The sequence below is a fragment of the Mastomys coucha genome, unplaced genomic scaffold (genome assembly GCF_008632895.1).
Source record: "Mastomys coucha isolate ucsf_1 unplaced genomic scaffold, UCSF_Mcou_1 pScaffold16, whole genome shotgun sequence".
NCBI classification, from domain to species: Eukaryota; Metazoa; Chordata; class Mammalia; order Rodentia; family Muridae; genus Mastomys; species Mastomys coucha.
Genome location: NW_022196898.1, coordinates 66,268,210 through 66,286,254, shown reverse-complemented (window position 1 = coordinate 66,286,254; position 18,045 = coordinate 66,268,210). Strand labels below are relative to the sequence as shown.

At 39.6% G+C, this 18,045-nt stretch overlaps 1 protein-coding gene across 2 annotated transcripts in view; it reads right to left on the bottom strand.

Annotated features, from left to right (window-relative positions):
• Dpyd (dihydropyrimidine dehydrogenase) overlaps positions 1-3,982 on the bottom strand; it is an 835,953-nt gene extending 831,971 nt beyond the window's left edge. For both annotated transcript variants that reach the window (XM_031375299.1, XM_031375300.1), the window contains exon 1: positions 3,816-3,982. In XM_031375299.1, coding sequence (XP_031231159.1) covers positions 3,816-3,854 — 39 coding nt within the window. In that variant the 5' untranslated portion in view covers positions 3,855-3,982. The remainder of the gene's footprint in view (positions 1-3,815) is intronic.
• Positions 3,983-18,045: the final 14,063 nt, after the last annotated feature.

Genomic DNA, 18,045 nt, shown 5'->3' with positions numbered 1-18,045 from the left:
TTGTACTACTGAAGTTAGTTCCATACAAAATGAAATTCTTTAAAATTAAGAATAGTCCACAGGACAGTTTAAAATTTGGAGAAAATTACATGTTCCATAACTGAAATCTATTAATTGTTTTTAAGTAAAGGACTTTTAAAACCTTAGTCCATTGCGTTTCCACAAGCTCTGTCATGCCCAATGGATAAAAATAAGGTGAGAGGAAAGGAATATTATACACTCAGTAAAAAGGGTGAGTTAAATAAAAAGTAACTTTCAACCCTGGTAAGGTTAAACACTAATTTCTCCTCCTTTGGCTCTTCTTCCCTCCCTAGGAGCAGAAGCAATCTAATAAAGAATGTCCTGACATGTATTCTGCTATCTCTGTCAATTTTGAACCCATGTCATCTTTTTTTGAAGCAGGTCCTTCAAATTTACTCCCTCCAAGTCATTTCTTTTTCTTCTTTCCAATGATTCCATTTTTAAAATCTGATTTTCTTAACGAGTAAGTACAAGAAGTTCTTTATTGATCAGCTGAAGGGATAGGAATGCCATTTCTATTTGACTCCAAATGCATTCTACTGTGCGAACAGCAGGTTGGAATTCTTTTCCTTTGTAAAGCTGAACACTCACTTGACAATAATTCAAGGGAAGGACTTCAGCCATGCTTGTGGAAGCCAGAGAGGAGGAAGAAGCAAATTAATTTGGCTTAAAATATCAAATGGCCAGTGTACAAATGGTTAAAACTGGAACTATATAGTTTTATGGCCTCTCCTCAGTTACCTTCGATGGTGGGTGGGAATCAGAATATTGAACAAAAGTGAAGTCTTGAACTGAATAATCGTTTCCCCTTGCTTTTAGATGTGGCAATATTGACACCATATTGGCTGGAGATTCGGTCTAAATGAAGAAGTACTATTAAATCCCTGCTGAGGTCAGAGAAAGTGACCATGGCCAATACTCACCTACTTTGAAGCTCTCTCAAAAGAGCCTGGATTCAAAAGTCATGCTTTTCAAAATTTATCAAAAAGAGTAAAACAAAATGATATCTTAAATTATGTGGCTACCATTACTTGCACTTTGAAGTAGTAACTATCAATTGAAAGTAATTTTTCTGCTGCTAACATCCTTTGTTCGGTCTGTATTTGCTAATGCTTTTTTTCTTTGTAAACTCTTTTTCCTGACAGGAAACTGTGTACATAAAGCAGGTGCTAATCACCCACTATTTTCGATACTGCTTTCAAGTCTGAGAGCTGGGTAACCAGGGCAATATCACACAGCCAACAGGGAGCAGCACTAGCCCCCAACCCCAGCAGTTAGCACCAGAAGCCAGACTCTGATACAAACTGTGCAACAGCAGAAGATGACTTGGCATCCAGGACCGTTTCTGTACTTTCCACAAAGACAACAAAGCTTGGTTAGATAGGCTAGGTCCTCCCCACCCAACATCTAGGGCATCATTTCCACATACATCTTCAGTCCAGGGAATACTCTAAGTGTAGTTGAGTGTGCCAACTCTCTATACTATATTTCCATCCCTTCCCATCCACGTGTGATATAGTATTGAAGCTAAAAGTTAGAAAGAAATAGACATAAAACATCTTTGAAGATGTCAGTAACCTAACAAAATATTTTTGTCTGATTGTGAAACCAGATTCTATAGGTAGCTCACTGGAAAAATTAAATCTCTACTATAGTGAGTGGCTACTGATACCTTCTCATCTTTTTCTCAAATATCAAGTGCCTTATCAGTGTATCCTTATTCCCATCTATTTCACACCACTTTTAAATTACCTCTGCCATTTCATTGAGACAAAGACAATGATCACAATCAGATCAACTTCCCCACAATGGTTTTTAATGAACGTGTTCAGGAAAGCTTTCGAATTTGACAGAAAACTAAGCCTTCATAATTTATTCTGATTCTTCAATACAAAGAGAATTTCAGTAGGCTAATAGGATTAGTGGAAGCATCTCTGTGTGAGTATGTTCCTCCGGGCTTAATGTACTTTTGCTCACTGTGTTATATTTTAATGATTAATTTCACGCTTTTTCATAGTATTTTTAGCTCATGAATCATGAGTATTACTTTGAGGGGGAAAGTAAAGTATTGTGGGTGAAAACAAGATGCTACTGATTAGAGCGTGGAGCACACATGTACAAATGCTGAAGATGGTGAATGCCACCACTCCAGGTTGTAAGGTGTGCATCAGCTGAGGAGCCACACACAGCAATTTTACACTCACTTGAATTAACCAGGCAGGCCCAGAGTGATTAAATGTTCTTGGTTAAAACTTACACAATTCAACTTGACACTTCCTATCTCACTTGCTTCATTTTCTCCATAATAATATGGATAAGAACTGCTTTTCCAAGACAAGCACATGAGAAACATAAAGAATGAAATCAGCTAAGCTTGAAACACTTTTCTGAAATTAAACAAAAGCCGTCTGATCTGTGACACTCTGATTCCTGAAATCTGTAGAGTCTGGATGCTGCCCAAGGATTGCTACTGATTTACTTTAACAAAAACAAAAATGTCCCACGGGTGTTAAATCAAAGATAGTACCCAGAGACCATGACTTCAATCACACATGGTATCCTGTGCCTTGCACGAATACACATATGGTTCATTAAATCAATCATATTGTTCAATATCCAAAAAAGAAACTGTGAAGAAAAGTCTCTACGCAAAGAAGTCAACATGTTATCCTTTGCTCTTACTACTACAATGAATTTATCAAAGGCAAATACAAAGTCTCTTAGAACATGATCAGCTTCCTTTTAAGAGCATATAAAGGTCCTTTACCAGTGACGGGGCAAACTGGAGAAAACCAGTTATCCTGCTGCAAACAGGTGTTTTTAAACTTGTATTTAAAAAAATCGAACAAAGCGGGGGTGGGGGGTGGGGGGTGGGGTGGAGGTGGGAGTGAGGGTTGGAGGCAGGGTGTGGGGCGGGAACGTGGTATCTTATTTCTAAGCAAACACACAGAGGGTTAAGGGGGCCGGGCAGGAAGGGAGAAGGAAAAGGGAAGGGAAGAGATCACAAATATTCTACCAAAGTTTTGTTTTGTTTTTATCTCGAAGAAAATTCCCTAAACAAAACGGAACTGAAACCGGAGAATCACAGGCTTTGATTCAGCGTGATTAAAATCTCGGCCGGCCGTACCTCAGATCTTTCTTCCAGCACACACACTAAAGTATCTCGAACTCAGAGGAAAGATTTTTGCTATTTCAAGTAGGGACTCAATCTTAGAAAGATGAGATTTTTGAAGGAAACAGAACAAGAGAGAATCAAACACTGTTGAGAGGAGAGAACAGAGCAGTTTGGGTATCTCTTTCCGGGGAGGAGGCACTCTCCAACGTCTTCGGTACTTCATTCCATTTTTTCCAAATGTGAAATTAAGTCGTAAACAATACCAGGGCCAGCGTAGCTCGAAACAGCGGCCTGGATCTTGGATTTCTACGCTCTACTTTTACACACTGAGGGGCTTTGTTATTATAGGTGGGTCACTGGGTGAGTGTCCCCACCAAAGCACGGAGGGGTTTAGAGAGCAGGAGTTAGAGAGTCCCCTGGGCGGGAAGTGGAGTTCTGGTCCCCTGGAGTCCATGCCTCTGAACTCTGAACCTCTGGGTCACTATCACTTAGGGCAAAGAGAAATGGCCACTTTTAAGTCTCCTACGAAGTGACCAGGTCCTGTTCCAGGGCACAGTGTTCAGCCTGGCCCGCAAGTCTCACCCCCAGAAAACTTCGCGGGTCTCCAGCTCTGTCCGGGGTGTATCCCCGGGCCTCCCGCCCCTCTGTGACCCTCCCACCCCAGGGCCGCGGTCGGTACCTCGATGTCCGGCGCGTCCCTGCTCAGCACACCCGCCATGGCAGCGCTTTCTGGCCTCAGTCTCCCGCACACAAACCCTCCCTCTGCTGCAGCAGCCTCCAACCCCGCACCGAAGCCTCAGCTTGCCCCAGCGCTGGTGCACTGACTGCCGGAGCCAAGGCAGTATGGAAGGGGCGTGGCTATAGTGAAGACACGCCTCTGGGGCGGGGCAACGCTCTAGGTACGCCTCACAGCTGCACTCTCCTACTGGTCCCAAGCTCCGGGCTCTGTTCCAGTGAATTTCGGGCTGTGCTGGCCTTTGCTCCCCAAGGTTGAGTTTGGTAGGCCGGTTCAGGTGTCAGAGATCCCCGGAATTAAAAGCAAACAATCGCGTCTTTGATGTTCTTCTGAGCTCTGAGCCTGAAGTGTGCAGAAACAAAGTCTAAAGAAGAACTCCAAAGACCAGGGACTATCTATGTTCCTCTGGCCACCAGCAAATAGGCTGGAAGGATTTTGAAGCTATTCTGGAGGAGGAGGTGTCTGGGGGAGCCTAGGGCCCAAGAAGACAGACAAACATCAGTATCCACAGTCCAGAGCTCTAGAGCAGCCTATAGTGAGATGGTTCTCAAACTTCCTAATGCTGCGACCCTTATGTGCTGTAACTCTCAATCATTAAATTATTTTCATTGATACTTCAAAATCTTAATTTTGCTGTTATAAGTTGTAATGTAGATATTTGTGTTTTCCAATGATCTTAGGTGACCCCCCGTGAAAGGGTCTTTAGACCCCAAAGAGTTCCACAGGGGTCTCCATGCCCAGGTTGAGAACCCCTGCTTTAGTGAAAGGTTTCAGGATCAATGCTTTCTTACTGTATGGCAGTCCATGCCAACTTTTAAAAATATATACTAACATTCTAAAGCGTGACGTTCGAAAATACAAACAAGAGTTGTTTGTTTTGTGTGTTTGCTCTCATAGTTGCTAGGAAGAAGCAACGATGTCATCAGACTAGTCTCCAAATCCTCTCCTGTCCTCAACTTTGTGGCAGCCTGGGTGCCAGACCATTTTCTAAGTTGGGTTCTTCTCTCATGGTGCTGTCTGCTTCTTTTAAGGCACATAGGGCACTTTGTCCTGTTGGCTAGATCATAATTTTGGAGACAAATGTTTCCCTCCTTATGAGTAGTTTTCGTTACTTCACCAATTTTCTTTTAATTCAACATGTACTTAGTGCTTCGTTTTGTTTTCAGTGTATTGCCAGGTTGAGTTTTCTAGATGTGGTCTTCAAGAAGACCTGTCACTGCTCTGACAACAAGACTGGCAGGACACAAACTGTGGCACCTGCTTACTTGCAGATAAAAGAAGAACAGATGGGGCGGGGCAGGGAGGGGTGTCCTTGAATGGCTGGAGAGAGCTTATAGTACAAACCACCTGGTTCCCTTTGAGAACTTGAAACTTTTCCAGGGTTTGGATACATATTGATCCTTGAATCAACTATTAGCACACACACATAATAATAATAATAACAACAACAACAACAAAAACTAGAGGCTTAAACAGAACCCTCAGAATAACCCTTGACTTCCATATTCTCACTCATTCATTTAATCTTTTTCCAGCTCTAAGGATTTTACATTCTAACCAGAACTTGAGTCACTCTGGCACTGGTGTGTCAGCTTCTGTTGTTAAGTCTCCTGAGTTCTAGAGTGGAATTCTAAATATGAATTAGCCCCCTTGCTCTCCCACCCACAAAATGTGAATATTTTCAGTGGCCGATTGCAGCCCACATATAATTGCGATTTGTTTGCTGTTGTTGTCAACTTTCCTGTCCACCTCTGAGTGACAACCTCCTGTCCTCTCCTACCTTGCTTCTAACTTCCCTAACTACCAAGTGTTGTTCTGATCCTCGTCTCTTCCCTGATTCTGCTCATTTCCCTCCCCAACAAACTGCTTCCCTTCTCACTAACCCTCGAGTCTCTGAGTCATTCCCACCACTGAGAGAAATTAGACCTGCCCTGCCTACCTCTGCCATTCTAGCTTACTGCAACCTAGGTTTTTCTTAATAGTCATGTCAAGCTTTGTTTGCCTGCTCATTCGCATGTGACTTACTCGATGTAAGTCTTCTGTTTCAGATGCAGGTTCTAAAATAAACAGGATCAGTGTCTGACTTCGATGTCTACTGAACATGTTGTTCCTTTTCTGGGCTTGAAATATACATGAATACTGATTGAAGAAACAGTAGATCCTGCAATACTCTATTCTTTGGAGAAACTTTAGTTTCTCTTCATTGTGGAGAATGAATCACAATATCAGCCAACAAATTTCTGGTTCACATAGCTCATATTAACTACTTCTCTATTCAGGGAGTGTATTCCAAGGTCCAATTCTCCTGCAGCTCTCAGGACCCAAAGTTATCTCCAAATTACCATCATCTCTCTAAAGCTATCCATGTCCTTGTGGAAATACATAGCAATCATGCATAAACATTAGTACCTGCAAAGATATACACATGTTCAAATACTGAGAAAGGATGTACACATCTTTTGCACATAGGTGTACATGTATAAGTTCATGTGTCTTTAGACCAATATTTACATTTATGTATATGCATGAATGAACAATTACATATGATTTATTCTCCAATTTAGTCTCGAAAGTTCAATGCTCAGTTTGCTAACCCACAGGTACATAGGCTTTTGTGTTTTCTCAGGTAACATTGCAATGAAAATATCAGACAGCAATCAATATTTTGTCTGGCTTTATCATGCATTATGCAAACTACTGGATTTCATTATGGCCTTTCCATGAATTTGTATTATACACTTTGATCTTATATAGCCTTTCATCTTTCTCTTTCCAAACTCCTTCCTCCACTTGATCTTCTTCTTATTTCTAAATAGTTTCTCTTCTACATTGATGCCTTAACTTTTAAAATTTAGATTTTTGCATTTGGGTACTAGTGTACAAGTTCCTTATATAAAATACACAGTATGTACCCATAATCACTTTCTGTGATTACTATTATTTATATAACTCTCTATGGAAAGAAAAGGCTGAAATATGAGCATATTAGTCAAATTTAAGAGTACTATGAATGATCATTAATAAGCTAATATAGATTTCCAAAATAACTTCAGCATTCCCCAGCTCTGCCAAGCAAATGCATCCTGTTCTAAAATACTTAATTAAGACATCCGATCACATTGTTCACAGGCCACACCCACTCCCTGTGATCAGTGATTAAATCAAATAATATTTTAAATCCAGTGAAGCGCCGCCACATTAAGCACAGTTGTATCTGTAAATAACTCAAGCTGCAGAAAGATCCTCCAAATGCATTGACACACTGCTCTTAAAAAGTTGTAAATTATGATGGCATTTGTCAAGCTGCCCCTCCATCTGGAAGCAGAGCCAAATATCAGGTGTTCTACATTATTTTTTGTAGACTTTGGTAAGACAGCTCATCCCTCAACTTAATAGTTTACAGCCTATGAATGAATATTATATTATTATCTCCACAGTCAGCAGTAAGGCTTATGAGTCATCTTTAATTTCATATCTGAAAAGTTGTTCACTATAACAGATTTAGAAACACAATAAAAATTCAGATTTCCATATGCTTTTACTTTCTCCCTAGTAGTGTAGCATTAAACAATTTTTGGACATGTTTTGGAATAGTATTTTTCTAAAAGCACAGCCAAAGACTTTAGATGATCATGGCCATATTTTCAGTCCATCTGATTTTTTAGGACCAACATATTCATATCCAAACTGTCCAGAAGAATAATGCCTGAGGCAAGTTGGGTGCAAATATTTCTAATATTCATTTCTCAAAAAGACCATAAGATGCATATCAGCCAACATTATGAGATGGAGGACAACTCTCCCACCTACTTATAAGCGTGTATCCCATAATGTGATAAAAGGAACACATCACAGAATTATGAACACCTTGCAGAAACTTATTAGGCAACTATTTATTCGATGCCATTATTTCAGGCATTATAGAGCTTAGTGAGGTCTGTGAACAAGGAATAAGATGTCCCTGTCTTTAAAATCACGCACCTCCTGATTTAAAATCACGCTCAGTGATTCAGAGAACAAGGTCTAACTGGATGAGTGTGTTGTGAGAGTCATATCCAAAATGTAAGCAGTGGCGTTTTGTACATTGCAAAGTTCTGTGGAATGTGATAGATTCTAGGGCTTAAAATCTAGTTCTCCTGAGCTGACATTCTATGACTAAGCCATTGATACATTATCGAGTTGATCTTAGTGGTCATCTTGACAGGATAAAGAGGCGTCTAGAAAACTAGTAAAGAAATGTCTTTCAGACATGTCTATGAGACTGTTTCCAGAAACAATTGACATGTAAGCCTGAAAACTGAGTGTGAAGACTTGAACTGCGTATGGACAGTGCCATCCCAAAGGCTGAGGGCCTGGATAAAAAGAAAGAAAGCAGAAGCTCTGCCATGGACAAGCTCAGTTCTTTCTGATAACGATCACTGTTTCCTGCTGATGACATCTGAGTTTCAGACTCCAGATTGCCCCACGCATGGCAGCAACCCTCAAGGAAGCTCTCAGAACATTAGCGTGGGCCTGGGGCTGCTCTGCTCTTTCCTTTTGTTCTGCTTCATGCATCTAAACGCATTGAGAGAGCCACCTTGTGCCAATACAGCTTCTATTTGTGTAAGCCAATATAATGCGCGCGCGCGCGCGCACACACACACACACACACACACACAGACAATCCTCAAGAGAACCCTAATACTCAAACTGTGAATGATTTTAACTAATATGAAGTATGTATAGGAGCTTTGTAAGTTTGCCTAACTTGTTGAAAAGGGAAAAATTAAAGGTATTCTGCAGTGAAAGTCATTATGTCTCTCTTTCCCTCCCTCCTCCCTCCCTCCCTTCCTCCCTCTGCTCTCTCTCCTTTCCCCTCTCCTCTTTCTCTCCCTTCCTCTTCCCCCCTCTCTCTCTTCCCTTTCTCTTTAGCCTTTTAAGTCTCCCATCTCCATCTCCATCTCCATCTCCATCTCCATCTCCATCTCCATCTCCATCTCCATCTCCATCTCCATCTCCAAAAGGTTCCATAATTCCAGAAGCTGGCATTTGGAAGAGTTTCTTTATCTTCTAGATGAATTCTTACTATTTCATAATCTCAAGTTCATATGTATCTGTGAGTGAGATAAATCATGCTGTAATGATTCCATGTTCCTTTTGGCTACGGGTCATGAATATTATGATTACTGCTTACACATCTACAGTATTGTTTGCACTTTGTTCAAAACTGAAGAATTCATTGGGACAGCTATTAAATATGTTGAAAGTGAGCAACTCTCTGAGTCTCTCTATAGAAATAATCCTTTGCTTAAGAAAGCCATTCTTGCTGAGGTTCTTGCCCCTCCCTGTGCTATCAAATAATAAATGACTGGATGATATAGCAGTGTTAAAAACAGTAATCACCATCAATATAAAACCTCTTTTAGTGGCAACTGAAGATCCAGAGGTCCTTTAAAGAATAACTCTAAACATTTGTTACACCTTCAGTGAAAGGCTGGGTATGTTCCACAGTACTGGGAAGGAGGATATGGGATTAGACTTCAATGGTGTTGAGGTCTACTTCTCTCTCTTCTGCATTATTCCCTGACCCTTTCTCACAAGTGAACTGCCATGAATTTTTCTTTCTTCAAGCCTATTTTTCCAGAAAAGTTCAGCTTCCTTCACATGACTACATGTTAATCGATTAACCTAATATTGTTGATATATAATGTCATCATTGCTTTCTTTTATTCTCACAAAGACCTTTCCATTGAACTTCCAGACCCACTTCTATAAGATATCCCTATGTCTCCCTGATATTATTATTTGCAGTAGACATTTTTGAGTAATTCTTGGCAACCAGTCAACCCACCAACATATTAGCAATCCATCAACTCTCTGACTTATTTCTTTTTCTCCATAAATAGGTTCATTTTTATGCACTGGTGCTTTACCTGCAGAGAACTGTGTGGAATGCTCAAGAAGACAAGAAGATGGCACTGTATTTCCTGAACTGGGTTTGTAAACGGTGTGAGCCATCATGTAGGTTCTGTGAACTCAACTCAAATCCTCTGCAAAGAGCAGCAGGTGTGTTTAACTACTTCACCAACTCTGTAGCTCTATAGTTGATTATTTTTGTCCACTATGGTGCCTCTAGTGGTTTTTCACTGTGCCTAACATGTATTAGGGACACAAAAATTTTCTATAAGAATATAGAAGTATCTTTTATAGCTTTCATTAGGTAAAGGTAATTTTTTAGAAAGGAAGGGTTTGTCAACCTCTAACACTTCAATCAACTGAAGGAATGAGTGTTGGAAACTTTAACTCTTCAAGGATAGCTATGGACCAGGAAGACACATCATAATATTCATATTTTCCTAGGGTTCACTCATTGGAAAGTGAATGGTGATAATTTACAACATGGGTCTGCCTCCAGCTTAGACACACATGACTTAATAGAAAGGACAGGAGCCATTCAAGGGGAATAGTAAGAGTGAGGTCCTTATCAAGAGATTAAATATATCATGTTGCAATCTTTGCCAAAAGATTTAAAATTCATCTAATAAGGACATAGGAAGCCATTCTTTTTTTTTTTTTTTTTTTTTTTTTTTTTTGAGACAAGGTTTCTCTGTGTAGCCCTGGCTGTCCTGGAACTCACTCTGTAGACCAGACTGGCCTCGAACTCAGAGATCTTCCTGCTTCTGCCTCCCAAGTGCTGGGATTAAAGGCATGTGCCACTACTGCTGGGCGAGAAGCCATTCTTAAAGCAAAGAAATGACATAATCAAAGCTGCCCTGGATTAGCACTCTGAAGGCAACTTGTTTAGACATCTACTCATTTGGGCGAACCTGTAAAGTCCAATAAAGGGAAATGAATTCTTCACATAGAGTCAGTCACTCTCTGTTCGTCTAATATTATTTTAATGTTCTTTAGAAACCAAAGTAGTAAGTTTATAATGGCTGCTGTGGGTGGCTACCCCTGCAAAATGGCTTACCACTTATAAAAGCAAACTTGTGTTTTTAATCAGAATGGAAATGAAACTTCATTTTTTTGGAATGATTTCTGTTTCTCTAACAATAGATATGTTAGTTTTCTAACATCAAGCTTCAATCATCTTTAGAGTTCTAAATAGGATAGTACTTGCTGGACTTCATGGGTTGTTTCATATTCTGATGGCCAACACCCTTGAAGTCCTCGGTGGTTTTTAACAAAGTCATGTTTAAGTTTTCTAAATGTGTGTGAGGTATGTATCTGCATATGTCAACATGTGCATGCAGAAAATGGCCAAAAGTTTGTTCTAAAGTGGTATCCTGATTGCATTGTGTTTCTCATTGAATTTGGAGTTCACTGACAATGAAATAGGCTCAAGACATCCACCTGCCTCCACTCTCCCTCCTGTCCCCACTCTCCCTCCCTGCCTCCAGCCCTAAAGATATAGAAATTCATCAGGTTTGTATTTCATCGTGTCTGAGATACCAACGCAGGTCCTCGCGCTTTCCCAGCAGGTACTACACTACTGAGCCAGCTCCTCAGCTGCAGTTGAATGGGGTGTTATCTTTTAATTCTCCATGCCTAACATGATGACAGATACTTCATAGTAGGTACATAAGTGTTCATGAATAATTATATTCTTCTATCAAAACTTCATTGCAAATAAATATTCATTATTTCTCTCTTCAAACACTGCATGATATGTAGAGAGCCTAAAGGGAAAAGATTTCTAGTAACACACAAATTGATAAAAAGCAGCATAATAGACAATTTATCAAACCAAAAAAGGGGGGAGGGGGAAGGAAAACAAGCAGTTGATAACGGGCGACAATTGAATCAAGCCGACTAATAACCCAAGCAATGCCAAAAAGTATACTAACATGCCTCTCACATATCTGACTGGCAAAGATGCTTTAGTGAATGTCCAGGGTGAAGAAAATGAAGATGTTTATACAGCTCCATAACAAGCATGAACAGAACAGGAATCCTCTGGTCCAGCCCTGTTATTAAACCTGTGTGAAGCTACACCTGACTCTTAATGTGTATGCTGGGAAATCAGTGCAGGTCCTGATATATACCTATCTTGCCAACTGAGCCATCTCTCTAGCTTGAATAAGTCTTCTAAGGTTGTTTTGCTCTATGTGCTGGAGGAGGTCTGGGAAGATTGTAAATGCTCAACAAATATGTTTGAATAAATGCATGAAGCAGATCATAGTATATGTTCCCTTATCTCTCTATGTTCTTACACATTCTGTATGCAGGCATATAGAGTTTGTCCCTTTCTCTCTAGCTAGATGGCACAAGGACAAAAGACAATGTCTTATATTCGAATCAGCTTACAGAAATGCTGGTATCATGTAGATGTGCTCTTAATATATATCAATTGAATGAGGAAATGGATTAAAAATCAATATTTTCAATACTTTCTCAATAGTGCCAACTCTAGTGGACATGTTGATGTTTAAAATAGAAATTTATTATGTATGTCAACCACAGCACTTTTCAAACATATTCCCAATTCTTATTCTGGTCATACTGACTCTTAGATATTTAACAAATTCAATCACTCATGAATGCACCCTGAATTTTAATGAACTTGAAAGTTTCTTCCATTTTTATAGTTCTTATTGCCAATGCATTTGAAGAAGATAATTTGCTTTGTATCTCTAAACATCAAAGCAGTTCCTTTATTGAAAATGTCAGCAGATTCTTTTTCTAAATATTTGAATCCAATTCATGGAATTCCAACAGAAGAATGTTGGCTAATTAGTAGTCATAGTGTAGTTTAATATTGTCTCCCTCCCTCTCCCTCCCTCTCCCTCTCCCTCTCTCTCTCTCCCTCTCCCTCTCTCTCTCTCCCTCTCCCTCTCTCTATCTCCCTCTCCCTCTCCCTCTCCCTCCCTCCCTCCCTCCCTTGGAGTCAGAGTCTCTCTCTATATCTCTTTAGAAGGGCTGCTGTATTACATGCCTCTGACCTTGTGTCTGGGAGGGGAGTGTGCTCGTGCAAGCATACTCTTGTATTCATACAGAGCTAAGCTCTCAACGTGTCTCATCAGTAGCCTCACAACATCTTCTCTCTTGCTTTAGGCTTTAACTGAAAGAGCCTTATGGCTTCTTATTGCTATTCCATTTCTTTATTCATGAGTGGGGAGGTAGGGAGACTGTTGGTCACTATGACTGTTAAAAGTAGGACAAACAAGTTTCACAATATGGATTTTGAAACTAAGTCAACTGAACTGTTTTTTGATTCCCATAATTTATTCCAGCCATCTGTGTGATACATAACAACATCAGCATACACACACACACACACACACACACACACACACACACACACACATTTCTTAAGAGTAGTATAGCTTGCCATTGTCCATCCCAAACTCTCATTGCCTCTGATAGAGAGCATTAGCATATTTAAAGATTGTCTTTGACCCCTGGAATCATATAATAACATTTAATACATCTTTCTATGGAAAGAAATATTTTTAACATAACTTACTACTTGAAATTTGGAGATTAAAAACTGTGGAACCCAAAGCCTTCTTTTGGCATCATACTTTCTATTTAAAGGCCACCAAATGTTTCTTTCTGAGAGATTGTATTGAGCAGTTAGTAATTTGGCATCCATTATTGTTCTCAGTAAATATTATCCTGGCCCACATTTGTTGTCTCTGGATAATGAATGACTAGGGTATATAACAGAGCTACCTTCCCATCTGCACTAGTGTTAACTACCATTGATCACTGGGTTGTGGTCCACTGTTGAACTATACATGTTTAATTATTAATTTTACTTGGTGTTAATAAAAATGGATAACTCTATTGATCAGGTACCATATGTCCAGGATATTATATATACCTCTCATTTGATTATTGCAATAATCTGAATGTAAGAATAGAAAAATTGACTTTTGTGTGTTTTATTGGAATTACAAACATTTAATTTCCTATTTTTATAGGAGTTATTAAAGATAGACATCCATAGAGTTTGTTTGCTCTAAAATTACTGTAGCTTATAGAGAAGTTTGTTAATGTGTATGTGCATTGTGTCTGTGTGTTGTGTGTTTTAGAGGTGTGTGGTGTATGTGCATTTGCATGCATGTGTTCTGTGTGTTATGTTTGTGCATTGGGTGTGACAGATGTGCTATGTGTGTTGTGTTAGATATGTGTCATCTGTTGTAATGTGTGTATGTTTGATATGTGTGTATGGTATGTGTGTAGTATGTATGTGTAGTGAATGTGTATTGTGTGTGTGTGGTGTATGTGTGGTGTGTGTATGTGTGTGTGTGTTGTGTTTGTGGTGTGTAGGCATGTACTATGTACAGTATATTGTGTGTATGCATGTGTATTCCTGCACGTGAGTGTGGGTGTCAGTCTGCAGGTCCCCACCTTGTTTTAGGTAGCATCTGTCATTCTCCTCTGTATATGCTGCACTTGCTGCTCTTGTTCTTCCAGTGGCTTCCTTGTCTCTGCTTCCAGTCTTTCCATACAGATCACCTGTACTACTGCGTCCAGTTTTATGTGCATCCTTGATATCTAAACTGGAGGCTTCATATTTGAACAAAAACCACTGTGCTCACACAGCCATTTCCCAAACTTCATAAAGTTTATTTTTAAAGAACACAGAAAACGGCACTAACATTCAGAGTTCCTGTTAAACAATGCACTCAGTTGTTTATATTGATTCTCACACAGTCAAAAACACTGAGGTGGAGCTTCATAGCTGCATCTTCAAGGCTAATGGGTAGACGATACTACATTCTTTTCTTTCCCTCTCCTTAATTTTTTTTATTTATTCACTTTACATCTCTAACACACCCCTCCACTCTCCTCTCAGTACCCCACTTACAAATCCCTCCCACCATCACCCCCTCCCCTTCTCAGAGAAGGGGAGCCTCACCCTTGGAGGCCACCCAAGTCACATCAAGTCACAGCAGGACTAAGTGAATCCTCTCCCTCTGAGGCCCAGTCAGGCAGTTCAGTTGGGTGCGGGATGCTGCGATTCAGTTCCTTAGTATTCTTCTTACTGTAACTTTTATCTTAATGCCACCATGAATAGAATGATGTGTTTTGTCTCTTTTAGTCCAGTCCATTCCATTCCACTTTATTCTAGTCTTCTATAGTCTATGATCCACAGAAGTCCTGATGCTTGGAGCCTGGTAGTATGTTTGATAGGAACAAATGGACACATGTGTTAACACATATATTATCAGTAGCACATATGGTAACCTGTCTCTATAAGCTTTATCACAGAAGGGTTTTGCATAGTTTTTGGTGTTTTTAAAATGAGATTTCACACTGTAACCAGTACTGGCATAGAACTCACTATATAGTATAATCCTTAACGTAACATTAAAGTTTAAAGTCAACACTGCTTTTACTTTAGAGTTAAGGCAATCCTCCTGTCTTAGCCTCTAAAGCGCTAGTATTAGTCATGCACCATATCACAGGTTTTGAAATATCCTGACATCTTCCTCCTATCACTTGAATGTCTAAAGAAAAACAGAGATTTATAAAGAGTCCATACTATGAACTTATAAACTAATAGAAGAAAGAATCCATATTTGAAAAAGTAGGTTGTGCTTAGAATGATAAAAATCTTCACCTATGTGGTAAAAATTGAAGAACTCACAAAATGGGAGGAAATTGACACTTCTCCACCATTCACACAGTCTCATGTGCACTGTTACACACGTACACAATAAATAAAAAAAAAAATACCACTTTTATTTTATTTTACTTTATTTTATTTTATTTTATTTTTGAAACTGGATGTCAAATGTGTAGCCTGACTGGCTCGAAACTTGTTATATAGACCAGAGTAGCCTCGAACTCAGAGTCCACCTGCCTTCATCTTCAGAGTGCTGGGATTAAAGGCTTGTACCATCACTCCCATGGAGAGCTGCTGATTATGCAAAGTCTTTACCCCTGAAATCTGCATAAATAATTCAGCAATCATGTATCCACTTATTGCAGTAGCCTTACGAAGCTGCTGGACATCATGATATCTTGCTGCTTTTTTAAAAAAAATGTGTAGCTCTCCCTTTCCTTTTTCTTGCCATTCAAATTACAATATCATAAAGCAATAGCAATCTATGTTTTTACTTTAAAAATATGATTGTAAAATTATTAACCCTAACTCTTCTTACATTCACTATTATATTCAGGGATGTAATGTATCAGGTTCAGAAAATAATCAAGATTCCTTCATTGGCCACCGTGGTCCGAAATTCTTTTACATGTGCTGGTTTTGAAAGCATTTAAATCACAACACACACTTTTTTTTTTTCTCTAACGTTAAAGGCAAAGCCTCATTTGCTAGAGTAGTCTGCAGTTAATGTGGTTGATGTGTTTTATAAAAGGGTGGCACAGCTTAAGGGAGCACCTGGGCAGGCTGGGATTTCCCTCTGAGAAATCAAGCCACGAGACAGACCTAATATAAAGAAGGTTTACTGGTGAGAAGGTCAGGAGGAGGAAGAAAAAAGAGGGAAGGAAGGGAAGGGAAAGAGGAAGAAGGAAAGAGGCTGCGCTGGGAGAGAGAGAGGGGGGGAGAGGGAGAGAGAGAGAGAGAGAGGAGACTAATCTTAGCCCAGTTCCTCTGCCACTCACACTGCATCAGTCACCAGCCCATTACAATTTTGCCAGAGTACCTGCATCTCAGCTCTCACTAGTCTTTATCTTTGTTCACAGTCAAAATGATACCGAATAGGCAACCACTCATTCTGAGATGTTAAATCAGGAGATTGCAGCCACAGGAATGAGGCAGTGAAAGGAAGGGTCTTTGCCTTTTCTCCATCATCAACTCCTGCAAATGTACCAGCTTGCACAGGTACCAGAGTCCATGTCTTTCCCCTGATCATTTTCTTCATATATATCTTCATATATCCGCTATATCTATGTGTGCTTGCTTGTTGTCAGTGCCTTTTTCTGTGCATTAGAATAGCACACCTTTTGGCTTGCTGCCTATAGCTAGAATAGAGTCTGTAAGTGGTAGGGATTGAAGAAGTGAAGCTTTTGAACTTCTATAGTTGAGATATAAGTGATATAGCATCTGTGTTTCTGTTTATGACACCTCACCTGTGTGGTTGTCATCATGGAGCGAGAGCAGGAGTCAAGCACACTTGATGCTTTCTGAAACCATATTAATATGGTCTTCATAAATATTATTTTATAGTAGATATAGGTGGGGACCATATTTATACACATTATATATTTGAAATAGAAATTCAAACAAAAAAAATCCTCCCGCCTCAACTTGTATCTTAACATTCAGTTAGGATATTACACCCAACTGAAAGATACATAATTCAAGGCACTTAAAAGGAGCCATTTTCATCCAAATTTTAAAAACCTGTATAAAAACTCTAATTCTCATCCCATGGAGGTATAGGCTTTTATCAGCACTTGGGTGGAAGAAGCTGGTGTATCACTGTGAGTTCTAGGCGAGCCTTGTCCTGTCTATACAAGGAGTTCCAGGCCAGCTGGAGTCTAGTTGTAAAACCCTGTCCCCCCAAAAAGTGATTTTTCTCTTTGATGGAAAGTGAATTTATTCTGTTTCTTATTTGAGAATTTCATTGCCATTTGCATGCTGCCTGGAATACAAATTGTACTTAGTAATCAATCAGTGTTTAATTGCTGCTCAAGTAAACCCTTGTAATCAGGCTCGAGGTAAAAATGTTAAGGTGTTGGAAAAGCATAAGGTGGCATTTTCCCCTCCCCCTTATTATGCTGTGTAACTTCCATTAATACTAATAGGAGACGCAGCTGGTCGTCAACAGGAGATTACAGGTTGCTGCTTAAATCATATTTTATTTTTATACCTTGGCAAGGCTTATGTGTTTGAAATCGGGTGGCCAGATTTCTGCCGCTGTTTGGAAATCTTTTACTTGGAAACAATGAGAGGAGGTGGAGCAACAACAACAAAAAAATGTCTCCTATTTTTTTTTATTATTATTATTTTGGGAATAGAAGGACTCCAAATCCAAGCAGCAGCTTGTCCTTCTCCAGCAAGTCTGTCTCGTTCTCTAGCACCAGCTGGAGTTCTGTTTCTAATTTGCTGTGAAGAATTAAGTGATTTGAGACCCATACCCTGGAGTATTTGACCTCCAATGTCAACCAGCCAGCTTGCAATTCCCTTGACTGGAAAGTTTCTCCAGAATTGATTTGAACTAACATCAGTTAAAATACTCTGCAATCGAGCAGCAAATAGCATTGAAAACTTGTG